This window comes from Nomascus leucogenys, chromosome 24, assembly GCF_006542625.1.
Source record: "Nomascus leucogenys isolate Asia chromosome 24, Asia_NLE_v1, whole genome shotgun sequence".
Taxonomy (NCBI): domain Eukaryota; kingdom Metazoa; phylum Chordata; class Mammalia; order Primates; family Hylobatidae; genus Nomascus; species Nomascus leucogenys.
In genome coordinates this window covers 20007141-20028847 of record NC_044404.1, presented here as the reverse complement: position 1 = coordinate 20028847, position 21707 = coordinate 20007141, and the positions used below count along the sequence as shown (strand labels likewise).

The 21707-nt window shown below is 49.3% G+C and overlaps 1 protein-coding gene across 2 annotated transcripts in view; it reads left to right on the top strand.

The window, feature by feature from the left end:
* Positions 1 to 21707, top strand: part of TMCO4 (transmembrane and coiled-coil domains 4) — a 114107-nt gene that overhangs the window by 14503 nt on the left and 77897 nt on the right. For both annotated transcript variants that reach the window (XM_030805724.1, XM_030805726.1), the window contains 3 exons: positions 4198 to 4384; positions 12375 to 12549; positions 13288 to 13315. In XM_030805724.1, coding sequence (XP_030661584.1) covers positions 4206 to 4384; positions 12375 to 12549; positions 13288 to 13315 — 382 coding nt within the window. In that variant the 5' untranslated portion in view covers positions 4198 to 4205. The remainder of the gene's footprint in view (positions 1 to 4197; positions 4385 to 12374; positions 12550 to 13287; positions 13316 to 21707) is intronic.

Here is a 21707-nt window from a genome sequence, read left to right as displayed (position 1 = left end):
TGTGTGACCCAAACCAATTCTTCTTCTTCCAGTGTGGCCCAGGGAAGCCAAAAGATTGGACACCCCTCTTAGGCCATCATACCAGGATTGGAATTTATTCTGATGCAATGGGAGGCCTTTGCAGGCTTTTAAGCAACCTAGTGACATGATTGGTCTATGTGACAAAAAGGTCACTGAGGCCACTATATAGAGAATGCATTGTAGGGCATCAGGAGAAATTGTGTTGAATGAATGAATTTGGTCTCAGTTTAGCTTTATTATTATTATTATTTCGTTAAATGGAGTCTCACTCTGTTGCCCAGGCTGGAGTTCAGTGGCACAATCTCAGCTCACTGCAACCTCTGCCTCCCAAATTCAGGTGATTCTCCTGCCTCAGCCTCCCAAGTAGCTAGGATTATAGGCACACCCCACCATGCCCAGCTAATTCTTGTATTTTTAGTAGAGACGGGGTTTCACCATGTTGGCCAGGCTGGTCTCAAACTCTTGACCTTAAGTGATCCACCTGCCTCGGCCTCCCAAAGTGCTGGGCTTACAGGCGTGAGCCACTGCACCCAGCCACTAATTTTTGTATTTTTAGTAGAGATGGGGTTTCACTATGTTGGCCAGGCTGGTCTCAAACTCCTGACCTCAAGTGATCCACCCGCCTCAGCCTCCCAAAGTGCTAGGATTACAGGTGTGAGCTACTGCGCCCAGCCTGAGCTTAGCCTTTTGTACGCTAGACACATCCTCATACCTCTGTGGTTAGAAGCAGGCCAGCTCACTCTTCTCTGATCAGAAAGCTGTTTATTATTGAGCTAAGAACTGGCATGGGGCTCCCCAGATACCAGTCCAGTAAAATACTACCTTGGGCTGCTCTGAGTAATAGGTGCGATCAATATAGCCTCCAACTGGCACGCGGAGTTGATTAAATGTAGTGGAATTTGCTGACCTGCTGACATCAGGCTAGTGCTGCCCTTGGCACTGCCCTTAGTTCATGGTTTATGCTGTTGCCCCTGTTCCCACCACCATGGTCTGAGCTGACCCTCTGAGCCAGGGAAATTTGCTGCGAATCTCAAACGTGGGTTCCTAGAGCAACCATTGAGTCCAGTCTTGCTGGGTGACTTTGGGCAAGGTCTTAACCTCTCTGGACCTTCGTTTCTCCATCTGAAACAGGGGAAAGAAGATCCCTGTGCTGGTGTAGAGGAAAGAGCTCAAGGTTTGGAGTCAAAAGTCTGGTTTGGATCTCATCACTTACTGTGTAACTTTGGGGAGATTGCTTGATCTTTCTGAGCCTGTTCCTCGGTTGTAAGAGGGAATCGTAATGGTTCATGTCCTACTTAACTTTACATGGTAGTTATAAGAATTAAGCAGACTGGAAAATGCTTTGTAAACAGTTATGTGCTGTAAAAGTGTTGGTTTGTTGCTTTGAACTACCTCAGGGTTGTTTTGAAAACAAATGAAATATTAGTTGTGGACAGACTTTTAAGTAACTAACTCCTCTACAGAAGTAATATTTTGAGAACAAAATTTTTTATTGCTCGGCTAGATGGGAACAAACTTATGAACGAAGAACTGTATGGAGTGTGGTTATTAGACTAGAAGGCTCCTGGCCATGTGATGAATATTTAAAACAGAGTTGGTGGCCAACAGTTCTGTCTTTGGGCCCTGTCTGTCTGCCATTGACTGGCTGTATGAGGGGAGCCCAGTTACTTCTCTGAGCCTGTTTCCTAATTTGTAAACTGAACATTACAGTCCTACCTGCCTCATAGAGTCTGCTGAGACAATGCATGTTAAAATTGCAACCCCAGTGCCCTACACCCAGTAATAACTCAGTAATGTTAGGTCTTGTTATTATTAAACCTTTGCTGTGTGCCAGACACCATGCCAAGCATTTTACTTGTTTGTTTGTTGATCATTTTGTGCCTTTATTTTTTAAACAAGCATTTATATAGCATGAACCCTGTGCCAGGCTCTATTCCAAGCGCTTTACGAGTACTAAGCCACATGGGCTGTGTTCTTTACTACTGACACAGCTCTTCTAGGTAAATACTGTATGGTCCCATCTGTAGGTGAAGAAATCTAAGTACAGAGAGGTTGAGTTGCCTAGGGTCGCATATCTACTAAGTGGTGGTGCTTGTTTTCACACCCAGGTCTGTCTGGTCCTGAGCCTGCATTCATATCCTTGATCCCCTGTAGTAGAGGCTGGCACCCTTCCCTGTACCCTTCCTGGTGGCTTCCAGGGTTCTTTCTGCTTCTTGGATGCCTTCTTGGCATGTCCCCTCTCTCCTTTTCTCTCCCTCCTCTTCCTACTCTTCTCCTCCCTTTCCCTTCTCCCCCTGGGAAGGAAGGAAAGAATGGAGCGAAAGAAAAGAAGGAGGGAGAACAAAGAGGAGACCTTCCTCCCTTTTTTCCTTCTTCCTTCCTTCCTTTGAGGTGTACCATACACAAAGTGCGTAAATATTAACTATACAGTTCAGGGAATTTTTAAATATATTTATACCCATATAATGACCACCCAGGTCAAGATAGAGATCATTTCCTTCACCCAGAAACCTCCTTTGTACCCATTCTGAGTCAATACTCCCTCCCACATGTAACCCCTCATCTGACTTCCATCACCATACATTGGGTTTAGCATTCTTCAGTTTCGTATAAAGGGAATCCCATGGTAGGTACTCTCTCGTGAATGGTTTTCTGTGTATCATTTTGTCTGAGATTCATTCATGTTTGCTGTAGTTCATTCCTTTTCATTGCTGTGTAATGTTTCACAGTATGAATATGACCATTTATCCATTCTACTGTGATAGACGTGTGGGTTGCTGCCAGTTTGGGACTATTGTGAATGAAGTTACTGTGAGCATTCATGTATGTGTCTTTTCGTGACATGAGTCCTCATTTCTCAGGAGTAGAATTGCCAGAACATAGGGAAGACATATGTTTAGCTTTAGTGGATATTGTCAAACCATTTTCCAAATAGTTATACCAATGTACACTCCCACCAGCAGTGTATGAAAGTCCTGTTTGCAGCCGGGCGCGGTGGCTCACGCCTGTAATCCCAGCACTTTGGGAGGCCGAGGCGGGCAGATCATGAGGTCAGGAGATCGAGACCATCCTGGCTAACACAGTGAAACCCCGTCTCTACTAAAAATACAAAAAGTTAGCCAGGCATGGTGGTGGGCGCCTGTAGTCCCAGCTACGCCGGAGGGTGAGGCAGGAGAATGGTGTGAACCCGGGAGGCGGAGCTTGCAGTGAGCCAAGATCGTGCCACTGCACTCCAGCCTGGGCGACAGAGAGAGACTCCATCCTGGGCGACAGAGAGAGACTCCATCTCAAAAGAAAAAAAAAAAAAAGAAAGTTCTGTTTGCTCTTCATCCTCACCAGCACTTGGTATTCTCAGTCTTTTTAGTTTTATCTACTCTGATAGGTGAGAGTTAGTGTCTCATTGGGATTTTAATTTCCATTTCTCTGATGACTAACGGTGTTGAACATCTTTCATACTTATTGGCTATTGGGATTTTTTTTTTTTTTTAAGAGACAGGGTTTCATTCTGTAGCCCAGGCTGGAGTGCAATGATCATAGCTCATTGCAACCTTAAACTCCTAGGCTCAAGCGATCCTCTCACCTTAACTTCCTAAGTAGCTGGAACTACAGGCGTGTGCCACCATGCCCAGCTAATTATTTTATTTTTCTGTAGAGATGGAGTCTCACTATGTTGCCCAGGCTGGTCTTGAACTCCTGGGCTCAATCAATCCTCCTACCTCGGCTTCCAAAAGTGCTGGGATTAGAGGCATGAGCCACCATACCTGGCCTGAGGAATATCTTTTTTTTTTTTTTTTTTTTGAGACGGAGTCTCGCTCTGTCAGCCAGGCTAGAGTGCAGTGGCACGATCTCGGCTCACTGTGGAATATCTTTTATGAAGTATCTATTCAAGTCTTTTGCCCATTTTTAAATTTGCTTCGTTTCTTTTTCTTAATGACTTACTGGAGTTAGTTGTTTGGATACTGTGTATAGACCTTTGTGGATAGACATATTGAAGATCCCTCCCTCCATCCCGGTCTGTAGTGTGTGTTTTCACTCTCCTAAAGGTGATGAAAAGAAGTTCTTCATTTTAATGATGCCTACTTTATCAGCCTTTTATGGTTTGTAAGTTCTGTGTCATGCTTAAGTAACCTTGGCTTACCTCTGGAAGCATTTCTCACTGGGAATTTTCTCCTGCAGGGCTGGGAATGGCCACGTGGAACAGGCCATGCCAGAGGCTGCCTCAGCGGCCTCTGGTAGCTGAGCCCACTGCAGAGGGGGAGCCACACCTGCCCACGGGCCGGGAGCTGATTGAGGCCAACCGCTTCGCCTATGCTGCCCTCTGTGGCATCTCCCTGTCCCAGCTATTTCCTGAACCCGAACACAGGTGAGTTCTTCTGTCTCACGGAAGGAAGGTCGTGCTTCTTCAGGGGAATAATTACGGACAGCCAAACAGCCTGCCAGGCACGACGAGGCAATGCAGAGAGGGGCAAGTCATTGTCCTTGCCGCTAAGGCAGGGGTCTCTAACCGCCAGGCCGTGGACCAGTACTGGTCTGTAGCCTGTTAGGAACCTGGCCGCACAGCAGGAGGTGAGCAGTGGGCGAACGAGAATTACTGCCTGACCTCTGCATCCTGTTCTAAGCATTTTATCAATACTAAGCCTCATGGGCTGTGTCCTTTGCTACTGACACTGCTCTTCCAGGTACACACTGTATGGTCCCATCTGTAGACGAAGAAATCTAAGCGCAGAGAGGTTGAGTTGCGGCAGCATTAGATTCTCATAGAAGCTCAAACCCTATCGTGAACTGCGCATGTGAGGGATCTAGGTTGCACGCTTCTTATGAGAATCTAACTAACGCCTGAAGATCTGAGGTGGAACAGTTTCATCCTGAACCCTACCTGCGCCAGGTCCCTGGAAAAATTGTCTTCCCTGAAACCAGCCCCTGGTGCCAAAAAGGTTGGGGACTGCTGTTCTAAGGAACTCACAATCTTGTGGGGGGATAAGACATCCCCTCGTTCAGTTATTCACTCATTTATACCTTTACCAAGCATTTTTTGAGCACCTACTGTATTCCAGGTATGATGTGAAGTACATGGAGGGTAAATGTGAATGAGACAGATACCATCCCCCAATCAAGTAGGACACCATCCAGGAAGGGACAAGATATTAATATTTATTCATTCATGAAACATGCATTTGTTGAGCCTCTACTATGTGCTGGATGTAGCACGTGGCCCTGTGCAGGAAACAAAGACAAGCAAGGCCCAGCTCCTGCCCTCAAGGTGCTTACCTCTAGGTGGGGGTAACCAGGTGGCTGATTGTAACAGCGGACAGATACAGATGAGTGAGTGCTGTGATGAGTTTAAACAGGGGGTCGTGGAGCAAAAGAATGACATTGTTATATTTCATCTCTATCATTGACAGTATCTCCCGTGTGTGTTTAAATCACATATTTGGAGTCAGAATCGCAGAACTGTTAAGAGCATGGGCTTTGACCTTAAAAAATTCTAGAGGGGAGAGTATGGAGGCAGGAGGGGGCCAGTTAGGAGGCCAACAGAGTCATCCAGGGGAACGAGGACAGCTACCGAGTGGTGGAGAGAGGACACAGATGGGACAGACTTTTCTCAGGGAGAGTGGAGTTGACTTGGGAAGAGGCTGAGTGTTGTGGGTGAGGCAGAGGCGGGAACTCACTATGGCTCCAAAGGTTCAGAAGCGGAAGAGAGCGTAGGAGCACAGAGATACCGTTACTAGGACAGGGAGCACAAGACTTGGGCCAGGAGATGGTGAGAAGCTCTTGCATCTGCAGTGTTTTCAAGACACAGCCCCCACATACACTCAGTGGTCCCCCATGAGTAGACTTCCTTCATGCCTTGGGTCTTAGCTGTTTGGGGTTTTTGTTTTTCTGTCTTTGTCTCTCCACTGGACTGAACAGTTGAACATACTCAACTCCTTGGGGGTCACCGCCAGGAAGCCTTCCCTTATCTGTCCTCCAGACCAGGGCATTGTTCCACCTGTATGCCCAGGGACCCATCTCTGCAACCACCACACTGCACAGGAACTCTCCATACCTGCTACCCCTCCAGTCTGAGCTCAGGAGGGCAGGGGCTACCTTGTAGATTACAGGTTCGAGCCACAGAGTTCCCAGTGCCTTGCACACAGCTCAGTATAGCAAAGACACCTGGTAAAGGTTCATGAAAAGAAGAGGTAGGTTAATGCTGGCTTTGTGAGCAAGGAGATGGTCCGTAGGCTCTGGACTCAGATCTGGGTTCAAATCCTAACTCTGCCACTTTCCAGTCGCATGTGACCTCGAGCAGTTTATTTAACTTCCCTAAGCCTCAGTTTATTTATCTGTAGAATGGGGTTAATGATATCCATGCTGCAGGGTGATTGCAGGAATTAAATGAGATGATGTAGCCGGGTGTAGTGGCTCACGCCTGTAATCCTACCACTTTTAGCGGGCGGATCGCCTGTGCTCAGGAGTTTGAGACCAGCCTGGCCAACATGGTGAAACCTCATCTCTACTAAAAATACAAAAATTAGCCAGGCATGGTGGCAGGCACCTGTAATCCCAGCTACTCGGGGGGCTGAGGCAGGAGAATTGCTTGAACCTGGGAGGCACAGGTTGCAATGAGCCAAGATCGTGCCACTGCACTCCAGCTTGGGCGACAGAGCAAGACTCTGTCTCAAAAATAAATAAATAAATAAATAAATAATGAGATGATGTAGACAAAGCACACAGCACGGTGCCTGGCACATAGTAGGCACTCAATAAATGGCAGTGGTTGCTTTGCTAACTGTGCGAGTTACTTTCTTTGCCCTAGTTTCTTCATCCAGAAAATGAAGATAATACCACACTTAACTCCTACCACTCAGGATATTTTTGTGGTTTTTTGGTTTTTTAGTTTTTGTTTTTTAGAGATGGGGTCTCAGTCACCCAGGCTGGAGTATAGTGGTACAGACATAGCTCACTGTAACCTCAAACTCCTGGGCCCAAGCAGTCTTCCCCCACCCCAACCTTCTGAGTAGCTGGGACGACAGATGCATGCCACCATGCCTGGCTAACTTTTTATTCTTCTAGAGACAGAGTCTCACAATGCTGCCCGGGCTGACCTCAAGCAATCCTCCCATCTCAGCCTCCCGAGTAGCTGAGATTACAGGTTCGAGCCACTGTGCCCAGCAGTCAGGCTACAAGTAATAGAACACAGTACTAAGAGAGATTTAAACAACAGGAGATTGTTTTTTTTCACTTAACAAGAAATCCCAAGGTTCCAGGGTTGATTCAGTGCCTCAAAAGGTTTTTGGGGCTGGGCGCAGTGGCTTATGCTGTAATCTCAACACTTTGGGAGGCCGAGGCATGTAGATCATGTGAGGCCAAGAGTTCAAGACCAGCCTGGCCAACATGGCAAAACCCCGAATCTATTAAAAATATAAAAATTAGCCAGACGTGAGTGGCACACACCGACAATCCCAGCTACTTGGTAGGATGAGGCACAAGAATCACTTGAACCCTGGGAAGCGTGCCACTGCCCTCCTGCCTGGGTGACAGGGTGAGACTCTTGTCTCAGAAAAAAAAAAAAAAAAAAAAAGGCCTTTGGGTTGGCTTTGAACAGTTCTGTTGGCCTTCCCCTCCTGATCACAAAATAGCTGCTGCAGCTGCATACATCACACCCTCACAGGACAAGGCCCAAGGCAGGAAGGAAGAGGGCAGGGGTTATCCCCAAGTCTCCCATCAGGGAGGACATCTTTCCCAAAATACCCCGAGAAGCCTTCCTTTGGTGTCATTGGCTAGATCCTGTCACGTGCCCAACCTGCAGGTACAGGGAAGCCTGGGAACAAATAGAGGCTTTTGCTGTTTTCTTTTTTTCTTTTCTTTTCTTTTTTTTTTTTGAGACAGTGTCTCGTTCTGTGGCCCAGGCTGGAGTGCAGTGGTGTGATCTTGGCTCACTGCAACCTCTGCCTCCTGGATTCAAGCAATTCTCTTGCCTCAGCTTCTTGAATAGCTGGGATTACAGGCGCACGCCACCATGCCTGGCTAATTTTTGTATTTTTAGTAGAGATGGGGTTTCGCCGTGTTGGCCAGCTAGTCTCGAACTCCTGACCTCAAGTGATCTGCCCACCTCGGCCTCCCAAAGTGCTGGGATTACAGGCGTGAGCCACCGCGGCCGGCTGGCTTTTGCTGCTTTCAACCTCCATCATGGGAGATGAGTTCTGCCAGCCAGGAAGAAGGGGCTGGGGAATTACTGTTTCAGAGAAGCTGTTGGCAACACCATCCAAGAGGGTGGTTGTAAGGAGGGTATGTGTTGATGGCCCTTGCAGAACCTGACACCAAACTACTACCAAGCAATGTTGGTTGGTCTTGTTGTTAATAATGAAACTCCTACCTGATAAGCCAGTACCTAGCCAAGGAAGAGCTTTGTGTACTTTGTTTCCATGAACAAATGTTGAAGAATCTGGGCTGTGTGCCGGGCCCACACAAGGTGCTACTTAGGAGGGCACATAAGGCAGTGAGTTACTGTCCTGTGTCTCCCACCCCCACTCCACAATATCCATGGTGAAACCTCATGGTGAAACCTCGTCTCTACTAAAATTACAAAATTAGATGGGCGTGGCAGCGCACATCTGTAATCCCAGCTACTTGGGAGGCTAAGGCAGGAGAATTGCTTGAACCTGGGAGGCAGAGGATGCAGTGAGCCAAGATCATGCCATTACACTCCAGCCTGGGCAACAAGAGTGAAACTCTGTCTCAAAAACAAACAAACAAACAAACAAACAAACAAACAAACCCCAGCAGCCCAGGTGCGCCGTGTGTAAGGCGGGGTAGGATGAAAGGGGATGTTTGATGCCCCTGCTCAGTGAGTTTCCCGTGCATGGCGGGTGCTCAGGGATGTAACCACTGCAGTGGGGTAACCTCTGCAGCAGGTATGCATAGCCTCTGAGGTCCCAGAGATGTAGGTTTGAATCTGGAGCTGTCACTTAACCTCTCTGGATCTAGGATTCCTTATCTCTAGAGTGGGGTAAACTAGTACCTCCCTTAACTAGTTCCTCCCTTCCTCATGGGGTCATGGTGAGAATTAAGTAACTCAAGGTGTACAAAGCTCTCAGCACAGGGACTGACGGACAGTTGCTCTATAATTGTTATCTGCTGTCGTTGTTGCTGTTGATTTTCCTGTATTTCTACCGGACCAACAAACACATTAGTAGCAATTATCAAGGCCCTGCCGATCTAAAATGCTACTTGTTATTTGGTAAATTGCTGTGCTGGCACTTTGCATGTATATATTTTTAATTCATTTGTCCGTGGAAAGAAACACATTACTCTCTAGTGCTTTGTAGGTGCCAGGTATTGTTCTAAGCACATGACAAATACTTACTTAGTTAATCCTTTCAACAACTCTATGAGATACGTTTCATCATCTCCACTGTTTTACAGATAAGGAAACTAAGGCCCAGAGAGGTAAAGTCACTTGTCCAAGGTCACACAGCTCATGGCAGAGCTGGGATTTGAACCAGTCTGTGCTCTTTACCCCTGCACTCTTGTTAAGAGTTGCTTCTCCATATCCAAAACTTTCTTCGTGGACAGCAGGGCCAGGCCATGCTGTAGCCCTTGGCCCTGAGCCCTTTCTGTATATAAATTTGCCTCTAAGTAATGTTCAGTTCACTTAGCCATCCCCTCCTCCCCAAATACATACCTCATTACCACCCCAAGGTAATCCCAGTAAATTGCAGTGGGGCAAATTATAATCACTGTGATAGCAGTAGCTAACATTTATCCAGGGTTCACTGGTGCCAGACAGTGTTACCATGCCATTTAATCTGTCCAACTCACCTATGAGGCAGGTCCTGTTATTATCCACATGTTATCTCAGAGGGAAATGAAGCTGAGAGGTAAAGTGAGGACACAAAGCCAATTTCCAGGGGAACCAGGACTCCCCCAGGTGGTTGGACTTCAGAGTCCAATTCTTAACCCCATCCTCCACTGCCTCCCTCTGCCACCTTGTAAATCAAAATAACGATGCTAGCTAACATCATTTTTAGTCTCATGTAGTTGAGCCTCTACTACACGCCAGGCTCACTTTCGGCACTTTATATTTATCATCTCACTTCATCCTCAGCCAACCTTATGAAGTTGGTCTCTCGAACCCATTTTGCAGATAAGGACACTGAGGCACAGAGAGGCCATTACACTTTCCCAAGATGCCCTCTGCTAAGATTCCTCTTCAAGAATGAAGGCCTTTCACCCCCAGCTGCTGGCAAGGCTGCCAGCACAGCCCTGAGCTGTCTGTACATTTTTGGGCCTGCCTCAGCTGAAGGGAGCCACGTTGCCCGAGGTTCTGTCCCCTCCCTGGAGCACCTGCATCCGGTAACTGGCTGATGCACAGCTGTAAAGGCCTGGCCCTCTCACCCCGCTGGGGACAGTTCTGAAGTGTCATCCCATCTTTAGAACTCCCTGCAGGGGCTGCTGAGACCTCCCTTGAGACTGTGTCACAGCTCAGCTGCCTCCTCTGCCCAGCCCTAATTCCTCCCTTCCCTCACCAAGGTGTTGGTCGCAAGGGGAGCCCTAATCATCTCCATTTCGGGGCAGCTTCCCAGGAACCCGACCATAACAGTGGTGAGGCCAGGATTTAGTTTATTTTTTTATTTTTATTTATTTTTGAGACAGAGTCTCACTCTGTCACCCAGGCTGGAGTGCAGTGGTGCGATGTCAGCTCACTGCAACCGCCGACCCTGGGTTCAAGCGATTCTCATGCCTCAGCCTCCTGAATATATGGGACTACAGGTACATGCCACCATGCCCAGCTAATTTTTGTACTTTTAGTAGAGACGGGATTTCACCATGTTGGCCAGGCTGGTCTCGAACTCCTGACCTCAGGTGATCCACCCAGCCCCACTTCCCAAAGCATTGGGATTACAGGCGTGAGCCACTGCGCCCGGCCGAGGCTAGGATTTAAACCCAAGTTCCTCACAACTCCCATCAAGGTCCCGGTCCCACTCTAAGGAATGTGATAGCTGGGCCATGTGGTGCAAGGGCAGGGGGCTCCTGACATTGTCTCTACCACCCGGGAGCTCTGCTTGTTTCTGAGAGGCCTGAGTGCAGCCTCTGCCCTACAGGGCAGAACCCAGTGTTGGAGTCCCAAGGCAATGTGGTTTGAGGCAGGCTAGGACTCTGATTTTGGAGACAGACCTGGCTTCTGGGTGTCAGCCCTTTCCTGGGAGTGGTATAATCACCTTCTAAGTGACTCTCCTGGCCCACATTCCCTGGCCCACCTGCCACCCGGCTTATACCTGCTCCACAGAGGCAGCTGTGTCAGAAGTCTGGTGTGGACTCTGCCATCATCCCCCCAAATGCTCTGAGCTCCCCACCTCTGTGTCTCAGCTCAAAGGCTTCCTTCTCCCCTAGAGTGGCCCCATCCCATCCTCCCCTGGGGGCTCCTGTAGTACTGCACTCGAATGCCCGCTATGGACAGAGAGCGGCGGTGGCAGTGCACGTGGAGGGCACTCTTCCCTTCACTTCTTCCGCTTATGCAGCAGCCAGCGTTTTCCAGAAAGCACATCCTTGGCAGCATGCAGGAGAGCAGATGGCCTTTTCTGGGAAGGCTTTTCTGGTGGCTGCCGTCACTTCTGCAGGTGGATCCGGGGCTCCCTCTATGGGCTGCACTGAACTGATCTCCACCTCTGTCCTAGGGTACCACATGGCGCTAGGGTCACTTGGTTACTTGAGTGTCCACCCTGCTGTGAGCTTCCTCAGATACCAGGTTTCGTCACCTTTATTCCTCAGCCCCTGGCACAGCCCAGGCCCAAGGCATGCAACCAGTCACCATCCATTGCTCTCATTGCTGTGGCTTATCAGCCTCTTTGATAAACATTTTGGTGAGAGAAGAAACCAAAATCCACATCACCCAGGCTGGGCACGGTGTCTCACGCTTATAATCCCAGCACTTTGCGAGGCTGGGGCGGGTGGATCACCTGAGGTCAGGAGTTCAAGACCAGCCTGGCCAACATGGTGAAATCCTGTCTCTACTAAAAATACAAAAAAATAGCCGGGCATGGTGGTGGGCACCTGTAGTCCCAGCTCCTTGGGAGGCTGAGGCAGGAGAATCACTTGAACCCAGGAGGCAGAGGCTGGGGTGAGCCAAGATTGCACCACTGAACTCCAGCCTGGGCAACAAGAGCGAAACTCCATCTCAAAACAAAAACAAAAAACAAAATGCACATCACCCAAGATGAGGTCTTCGACTGCCTCTGTATTTGAGGGATCACAGTCACTAAGTCGTGCACGTGCAGGCCGTTCACATCCGTGACCACAACTAATCTACACTTCCCAGTGGAGGCTGAGCTCTGAGGATCCTGGGGAACTAAGCCATGTCTGCCTTTCAGCTCCTTCTGCACAGAGTTCATGGCAGGCCTGGTGAAGTGGCTGGAGTTGTCCAAAGCCGTCTTGCCAACCATGACTGCTTTTGCGAGCGGCCTGGGAGGCGAAGGAGCAGATGTGTTTGTTCAGATTTTACTGAAGGACCCCATCTTAAAGGACGACCCGACGGTGATCATTCAGGTACACCCAACACCTGGTGGTGGCTACTGGGGACAGTAGAACAAATCATTTTCTTTCAATGTTAGCCTAAAAAATCACTTCTAGTGGGGTGGAGCAGTTGGAAGATAAAATATGTCATCATAATATCATATCATGATCATAGCCGATGTTGAATTATCATTATTGAATTATTTACTCTTAATGCTTATTATGTGCTGGTACCTTTTCAAAAACTAACTCATCTAATTCTCAAAGTGACTTTATGAGGTAAGTGGTAGGGCCATCCCCATTTCATAGTTGAGAAAACTGAGACACAGAGAGGTTAAGTAACTTGCCCAAGGTCAAACAGCTGATAAGTGGTGGAGCCAGGATTTGAACCTTGGTAGTCTGACTCCAGAGCCCACATTCTTCTAAGCTGTGGCGCCTCTTTTCAGACGCAGAAGCTTTGCTGTGTGCCCTTGAGCATGTCACTCACCAGCTATGCCTGCAGTTAAAGCAGATAGAAGCTTGTGACACAGACTGTTGGTGGGGAAAGTACATGGATTTAAAATAGCCCCTTCCCCTCCTTATCTCACTACTTGAAGTCCTCATGTATTTCTTTCTTCACTCGCCTGTTTATCATCTGGCTCACATCTAGAATCTAGGGCAGTGGCTTTTTGTCTGTCTTGTTCTGCCACTTGGTAGGAGTCAATATTTGTCAAATGAGCACGCTGATCGTGTATCAGCTTTGTCATTGATGCCTGTTGTCTTCTCCCTCAGGACCTTCTGAGCTTCTCACTCAAGAATGGTAAGTTGATTTTCTAAGCTCTGTAAATGGTGGGTATCCATCTTCACCCCTGGTTAGCAAAGCCAGTGAGGGGTGCCACCACCTGGGGCCGGGTCCCCCGTGGCCTTTTGACTTCAGGAAGGAAAGGAACCTGATGTCATTGGTGAGCTGGTGAGCCCTTCATTCATGCCAGGACTGCGTGGTGCTTCTCAGACTTTATTTCACTTATTCCTCACAATAGGCCTGTGGTTTTACCTCCTAAGTAACTCTTGAATCTGGTTCCTTCCCCTATCCACCCAGGCCCCTGGTCTGAGCCACTGTCGCCCCTCCTGGATAACAGCAGGGCCTTCTCACTGGCCTTCCTGCCACCACTCTGGCCAGCAGTTTTCTCCCCACTCTGCAGCTAGAGTGTTCTTTTCAAAGGCCCACGTCACCACGCCAGCTCCCTGCTAACTGCCTCGAAGTGGCTCCCTCTGCACTCAGGAGAAAAAAATCAGCCCCTCTGGAGTGGCTCTCAGGCCCTAGTGGGCTGACCCTTGTCCTGCTCCAGCCTCACCTCTGCTTTCAGTCCCCCTGCAGTGGGGCTTCAACCACGCCGGCCTCCGGCAGCTCCCTGAGCACGTGTGCTTTGCGGCTTTGCACGCACCCCTGAGCATGTGTGCAAAGTGCAGCTTTGCACGCACCCCAGGGCACGTATGCTTTGCGGCTTTGCATGCACCCCGGGCACGTGTGCTTTGCGGCTTTGCATGCACCCCGGGCACGTGTGCTTTGCGGCTTTGCATGCACCCCAGGGCACGTATGCTTTGCGGCTTTGCATGCACCCCGGGCACGTGTGCTTTGCGGCTTTGCACGCACCCCTGAGCATGTGTGCAAAGTGCAGCTTTGCACGCACCCCAGGGCACGTATGCTTTGCGGCTTTGCATGCACCCCGGGCACGTGTGCTTTGCGGCTTTGCATGCACCCCGGGCACGTGTGCTTTGCGGCTTTGCATGCACCCCAGGGCACGTATGTTTGCGGCTTTGCATGCACCCCAGGCACGTGTGCTTTGCGGCTTTGCATGCACCCCGGGCACGTGTGCTTTGCGGCTTTGCATGCACCCCGGGCACGTGTGCTTTGTGAACAGCGGCATCTTTGCACACACCCTTCCTCTGGCTGGAAATCTCTTGCCCCCCTTTGCCTACTTACTTTTGACCTTTCCTTCATCCCTTCGCTCAGTCATCACCTCTCAGGGGAAGCCTTCTGGGTCTCCTGACTTGCACGCTCCCAGCACCACATCGACCATGGTCACAGCTGTGCCCCTAGTTACATGATTCTTGGACTGGTAACTGGCTTTCCACGAGACCACAAGGTGCCATTTAGGCAGGGTCTGTGTCTGTTTTTGTTCACTTCCAGGGCTTGACCCAGCACCTGGCACATCACACACACTTGGTAAATATCTGTTGAATGAATTAATGAAATAGATCTTATGGCCCCATCTTATGGATCAGGAAGTCAGTTCAAAGAGGTTAGGCAATTTACCTGAGGCTGCTCAGTACACGGCAATGCGGGACTCCCTGTGTTGGCTCCTTAGGACTGCTGTAACAAATTCCCACAAACTGGGCAGCTTAAAGCAACAGGAATCTCTTCCCTCACAGTGTTCTTGGCCAGGAGTCTGGAATCAAGGCATCAGCGGATCACACCCCCTCTGAAGGCTGCAGGGGAGAATCCACTGTGCCTCTTCCAGCTTCTGTTGACTCCAGGTGTGCCTGGTTTGTGGCTCCCTCACTTCAGTCTTTGCCTTTTCCTAGGGCCTGGTCCTTCCCCCTTTCCTCCCCTCTGTGTGTCTTTTATGAGAACTGTTGTGTAGGGTAATCTCATTTCGAGATTTTTAGCTTAATTATATCTGCAAAGACTCTTTTTCCAAATAAGGTCACATACATAGGTTCTGGGACACAGATGTATCTTTTTTGTGGTGGTTGGCGGAGGGCGGGGGGGTGTGGTGCACTATTCAGCCCTCTATACCAGGATTCCCCAACCCCCCAGGCCACGGACTGGTACCAGTTCATGGACTGTTAGAAACTGGGCCACAAAAGCAGGAAGTGAGCGGTGGGCAAGCGAATGAAGCTTCATCTGTATTTTTAGCCGCTCCCCATTGCTGGCATGGCTGCCTAAGCTCCACCTCCTCTCAGGTCAGCGGCGGCATTAGATTCTCGCAGGAGCGCGAACTCTATTGTAAACTGCACACGCAAGGGATCTAGGTTGCGTGCTCCTTATGAAAGTCTAATACCTGATGATCTGTCACTGTCTCCCATCACCCCCAGATGGGACCTTCTAGTTTCAGGAAAACAAGCTCAGGGCTCCCACTGATTCTACATTTTGGTGAGTTGTATAATTATTTCATTATATATTACAGTGTAATAATAATAGAAATAAAGTGCACGATAAACGTAATGCACTTGAATCATCCAGAAACCATCCCCCCGGCCCCCGTCAGTGGTCCATGGTAAAACTGTCTTCCCAAAAACTGGTCCCTAGTGCCAAAAAGGTTGGGGACCACTGCTGTCTACCACTCCAAGATGCCTGCATTAAGCCACTGCGCGGGCTGCCTCCTGAGCCCCTCCCCACCCCCACAGCTCCCGTCCAACTTCTTCCCACCAGCTCCTCTCTGCCAGGGCTCCCCTATTATTGCATAAGTGGCTTCTGTTCTCTAAACTGGGGAGAAGCTTTTATGCAGTGACCTCTGATGTTTATTCTGATGGCAAGCAGGGAGGAAACACAACATAGAAGAAATCGCCAGCATCCTCCAAACCCTGTAATGGGGAAACTTTTTCCTGGCTCCCCACTGGAACCCTTCTAGTGGAAGGAGGAGGAGGAAGAGCAGAATTTCGTAGTGGGAAGGAGCCGCAGGGGAGGTCAGCAGGGCAGCAGTGCAGTGGGCGGGCTTTGGGCCAGCTGGAAGCCTGAGGAGGGAGAGTGGGATGGATTTCACCTGGGCAGGTATGCAGATGGCCGGCCTCAGCAAGGAGAGCGGAGAGAGGAGGGGTGAGGGGCTGCCCCCAGAACCATTCTTCATGCTACAAAACTGCTGCAGACCAGGTACAGAGGATAGAAGAGAGAGGGCTCAGAAATGACGTCTCAGCCCTCGGATTCTGGTGATCTGGTGCCAGCTGCAAGGGGACTGGGACTCTGTCTCAGGAATCCTGGCGTTTGTCTCCAGTGACCCTCTCAGGGCAGGTGGTAGTCAGGGACCCTAAAAGAGGAGGGTGCTGAGGCTTGCTGAAGCCCACACAGCAGGGCGGATGAGCTGCTTTCTCATGCGTGCTTGGCCATGCATGTGTGTTTAGTGCAGTCAGTGCCTGCCGGGGTGGCAGGACATGTAGGTCACCCTATCTTGGGGATTCTTGTTATGAGCATAATAAATTTTCTTTACTGTTTTTTAAAAAAGACCTCTAAGCCCTTGCTACTCTCAGTGTGGTCCGTGGACCCAGCAGCATCGGCACTGCTGGGAGGTTTGTGAGAAATACAGAGTCTCAGCCCCCACCCGGACCCGCTGATTGGGATCTGCGTGGAATCCAGGCAATTCCGGAGTGCTTTCTACTTAGAGGAGCGCTGCTCTATGGCTCCAAAGAGTGTGTTTGGGCCTAGTGTATCCAAAGCATTTTAATTCCATATCGTGGAGCTGAAAGGGCTCTCCACGGGTGACCAGGCCAGCCTCTGCTTTCAGGCAGGCGAGGCCTTCGGTAATACTTTATGTAGCAGAGACAGCTAGGCGGCCCCCAAGGGAGTGGCAGGGTTGGCCTGAGAACATTGCTTCGGTCACTGGACTCTGAGTTTGGGGCATTTTCTGTCTGCACCCCCTGGAGCTTACATTTCCAGGGCCAGGCAGTCTCAGGAGTTGTCATATATTTCATTACAGAGCGATTGTGTCACTTTATTTTTTTTAACAGAAGTGAGGGAAGAATAATAGTATCTGATCCTCCTGGACTGCCTTGGAGAGAAAGGCTGGGTTGCATGGTGGTCTGAGACTCGGGCTGCTGGAGATCAGGGCAGCAGCTCAGCACATAGAATCTAATATTGGAATCAGTGTAATGGCAAAGCTGCCATGTGCCAAGTCCTAGCTGTGCGGCAGGCATGGCACTAAGGGCTTGTGCTGGCATTTCATCTCTCGTCCTCCAGTGAGGTGGTTAAGGCTATTGCCCCCATCTGGCAGACCTGAATCTCACACATCAAGGTCAACTTGGATGATCCTCTCTCTTTTTTTTTTTTTTTTTTTTTTTTTTTGAGATGAGGTTTTGCTCTTGTCCCCCAGGCTGGAGTACAGGTGGCATGATCTCAGCTCACTGCAACCTCTGCCTCCCGGGTTCAAGCGATTCTCCTGTCTCAGCCTCCTGAGTAGCTGGGATTACAGGCATGTGCCATCACGCCTGGCTAATTTTTGTATTTTTGGTAGAGACGGGGTTTCACCATGTCGGCCAGGCTGGTCTCGAACTTCTGACCACAAGTGATCCGCCCACCTCGGCCTCCCAAAGTGTTGAGATTACAGGCATGAGCCACCATGCCCGGCGATCCTCTCATTTTCACAGGTGGAGAGACTGAGGCCCAGAGAGGGGAAGGGGCTTCCTTGCGGACACACAGCGGCAGAGGTAGACTGGGAGTCAGAAGCAGTTCTCCAGCCTCCCGGGTCAGCCCTTCCTTTCTCTCATTGCCTCTTCATCAAGTAGAAAGAGAAGCAGCCTTGGCCCTGGAATCTAACTTTCCCTCTTTCCTCACCCAGAGAGAGTTATATGCATCCCACCACCTCTTTCTGCACCCCACCCCTGCAAACCCCAAACCATCTTGGGCACTTAAGACATCTCCACTGACTCTTCTCTGCTGTTTGTGACCTTGGAGCTGGCTCTGGCAGAAGAATTGAGTGGGTTTAAAACAGCCTGTCTTAATGTCATTGCCTGGTGCTTCATGCCCACCCAGGCACGTTCTCATTATAGGCAACATCTAAACCAGCATTGCCCTTAAAATTTCCATTGAGAATAACTACCACTTATTCAGCACCCGTTAAATGCTGGTGACCTTACCTGGCTCTTGTCAATCACTGTTTAATTTCATCCTCACAGCCATTCTTTAAATGTAGGCATTCCCACTTTACAGATGAGCAAACCGAGGCCCATGGAAGTGAAGTAATTGCCTAAGCTAGTAAGTGGCAGAGTTGGACACTCTAAAACAACTGCTGTTAGTCAAAACCTTGGCAGATTTTACCCTCAGGAATTAGGGAATTGAGGCATCCCCATGGGAATATAATAATACCTCATATGTAAATAATACCAGGCTTTGATAATGCCTGGGAGGTGCCTTTGGTTTATCTGATAACCTCACCAGGTGCCAGCAGGTAAGAGGAACAGCTTCAGTGGCACACTGGGACCCAATGGGAGCAAGTGCCAGGGCTCCAAAGGTCCCCAGAGGTCAGAGGTACGTAGACCCTCAAATCATCTAGACCACCCTCTTATGTAGATGGGGAAACTGAGGCCTAGAGGGGGGAGTGGTTTGTTGACGGTTGTCATGTCTGACCTCTTTATCCGTTCTAACGAATAACCAGGGACCAAGAATGGGGAGTATTTTGGGGGTTGATTGTATTACAGTTCAAGCCCCACCTTGGCAAGTTACTGAATGTCTCTGTGCCTTGGTTTCCCCAGCTGTCCAAGGGAGTGACACTAGTCTCTACCTAATAGGGTGGCAGTGAGGATTACATGAGCGAATCCATGTAGAGTGCCCAGCATGGAGCTGGCAGGCAGGGCACGGGCTGTGAGTGTTGCTGGGGTGATGGTGGCCATGGTGAAATGGGAAAACCCTGGAGTCGGGGAACCTGGATTTTCATCCTGTCTCTTGAAACTCTTGCGTGTGACCTTGATCAAGTTGCTTAACCTCTCTGAACTGCAATTTCAAGTACAAATAAGGGGCAAGAGCCAAATGTTCCATAAAAACACGATTTTTTAAAACTGTCTTGGGTTCTAAGAAGATGATCTTGTAAATCATGTCAAGATCCTTACAAGCATCTTGTAAGGAAAAGGTTGGTGTCATAGATGGGCCAGTTGTCCAGGTCCTTCCCCATGAGCTCCATGAGGGCAGTGCCCTTGTTGGGCCTGTTTACTTTTGCATCCCAGCAAGTGCAACACAGATGGACACATGGTGGGCATTAGTATTTGTTGGATGGAGGGAAAAAGGGAGGGTGCAATAGAAGGATGGGTGGTCAACACTTCTTTGGAGAATGAGCTTAGATGCTGAGCAGTGTGGTTTGCTGAATGTCTTCTGACGGATGCATGGTGGACACTTAGTACTTGTTGGATGGAGAGAAGGAGGGAGGGAGCAATAGAAGGATGGGTGGGCGACCCTTCTTTGGAGAATGAGCTTAGATGCTGAGCAGCATGACTTGCTGAATGTCTTCCTTCTACTGAGATTGATGGGGGCAGAGGAGGAGGCTGTGTGTGCTGCAGGATTTCTCCCTGGGTGTGAGACGGGCTGATTAGTCACGGAGTCAGCCCAGGAAATCAGCATGAAAAGCTGCATTTCTCAGAACTTCCTGGAAGGTTGACCTTTACTGAGAGTTTTGGGATCTTAGTCACCGAACAATGCCATATTGGCAGCTGGGTGGAATTTTTTGTGCGTGCTAATCATTTCCTTCTCCTCATCTAGTAGCAACCCACGAAGTGCTTTGCCCACATAACTGAAAAAATAAGTCTTTTACGTGATGAAAGTTAAACTAAATCTGAGCTGATAACTCAACCTCCACACAATCGATGTTTGGGGCTGTATCATTTTGTTGTGGGGGGCTATCCTGTGTGCCGTGGGCTGCTTAGCCGCATCCCTGGCCTCTACCCACTAGGTGCCAGTAGACATTTCTGAGCTGCGATAACCAAAAATGTCTCCAGACATTGCCAGTGTCCTCTAGGTTGCAAAACTGAAAATACGGCCATCTCAGGTGGGGCTGGTTTACTTGCATTTGATAATCTTCCTAAGTTCTTCTAGTTGCTCTCCTAGGCCGCTTACATAGATTCTGAGTTATTGCAGAGTAGATGATCGTCAGATCCTCTGCCAAGGCCGGTACTGTTACCTGCTCTTACAGGGGAGAAAATGAAGGTTCCGCAGGTTAAGTGAGTAGCCCAGGATTACATTTCAAAGTAAGTTTCAAAACTCCATTTAAGGCCAAGTGAATCTCACTGTGAATTCTGTATTGGTCCCTGGGAGACTTAAACTGCATCATGATTTTTGCCCTCTTATCTCTGAGTCCAAAGGGAGGATCACCTCTAGGCCCTGGAACTGCAGGAGGCACACGCACTTGAGCCACGGCACTCTCTACTGCAGACGTGGCTCTGCTTTCTGGCCTGGGATTTATTACTGGATTGCAAACCCTGCCTCCCTGATGAATCAGAAAAGCTTGAGATGTTAGTCTTGGGTTGTGGTAAAATGGCTGCTGCATTCTCCATCAACATCTTTTTTTTTTTTTTTTTTTGAGATGGAGTTTCACTCTTGTTGCCCAGGCTGGAGTGCAATGGCACAATCTTGGCTCATCACAACCTCCGCCTCCCAGGTTCAAGCAATTCTCCTGCCTCAGCCTCCCGAGTAGCCAGGATTACAGGCATGTGCCACCACGCCCAGCTAATTTTTGTGTATTTTTAGTAGAGACAGGGTTTCTCCATGTTGGTCAGGCTGGTCTTGAACTCCCGACTTCAGGTGATCTGCCCGCCTCAGCCTCCCAAAGTACTGGGATTACAGGCGTGAGCCACCGTGCCCAGCCCAACATCCTTGAGATTCATACAGTTTATAATCCACATCCAAACAGCCTGATCCATCTATTCCGCAAATAAGAACTGACACCTGCTGTGTATGCCCGGCCCCATGTGAGGCAATGAGAGTAACTCTAATAGCAGATGCTCATTGAGTGCCTACTGTATGCCTGGCTCTGAGCTAAGTGCTTACTTTATAGGAACCAATTCATTGAAACCCCACAATGACCCTTGGAGGTAGATGCTGTTACTGTTCCCATTTTACAGCAGAGGAAACTGCAGCGCAGAGAATGAAATGCCTGCCCAAGCTGGAAAGTGAGGAGTCAGGATTCCAGCCAGGCCTCAGGGCTCCTGAGTCCACCTCTTACCTGCTGTTCCACCTCCCACAGGGAGATAAGTGGAGACCTCACCCCTGCAGCTGACTTTAAGAGGGTTGGATGAGGCCTGAATGAAGGGCGGGTGTCCACGCGGCTGGAACCAGAAGAGCCACTGCTCTTACTGATCCTGCATCCAAGAAGGTGGAGATGGGAGGGTCTCAGAAGCAACCCCTCCTTTCTCCCCTCTGCTCCAAGACCACTGGTCTTGAAGTAAGCTTGTCACCACCTTAATGCCCTTAATCATCCTAAGCCGTGAGGACAAAAGGCAGGAGTCATCCCCAA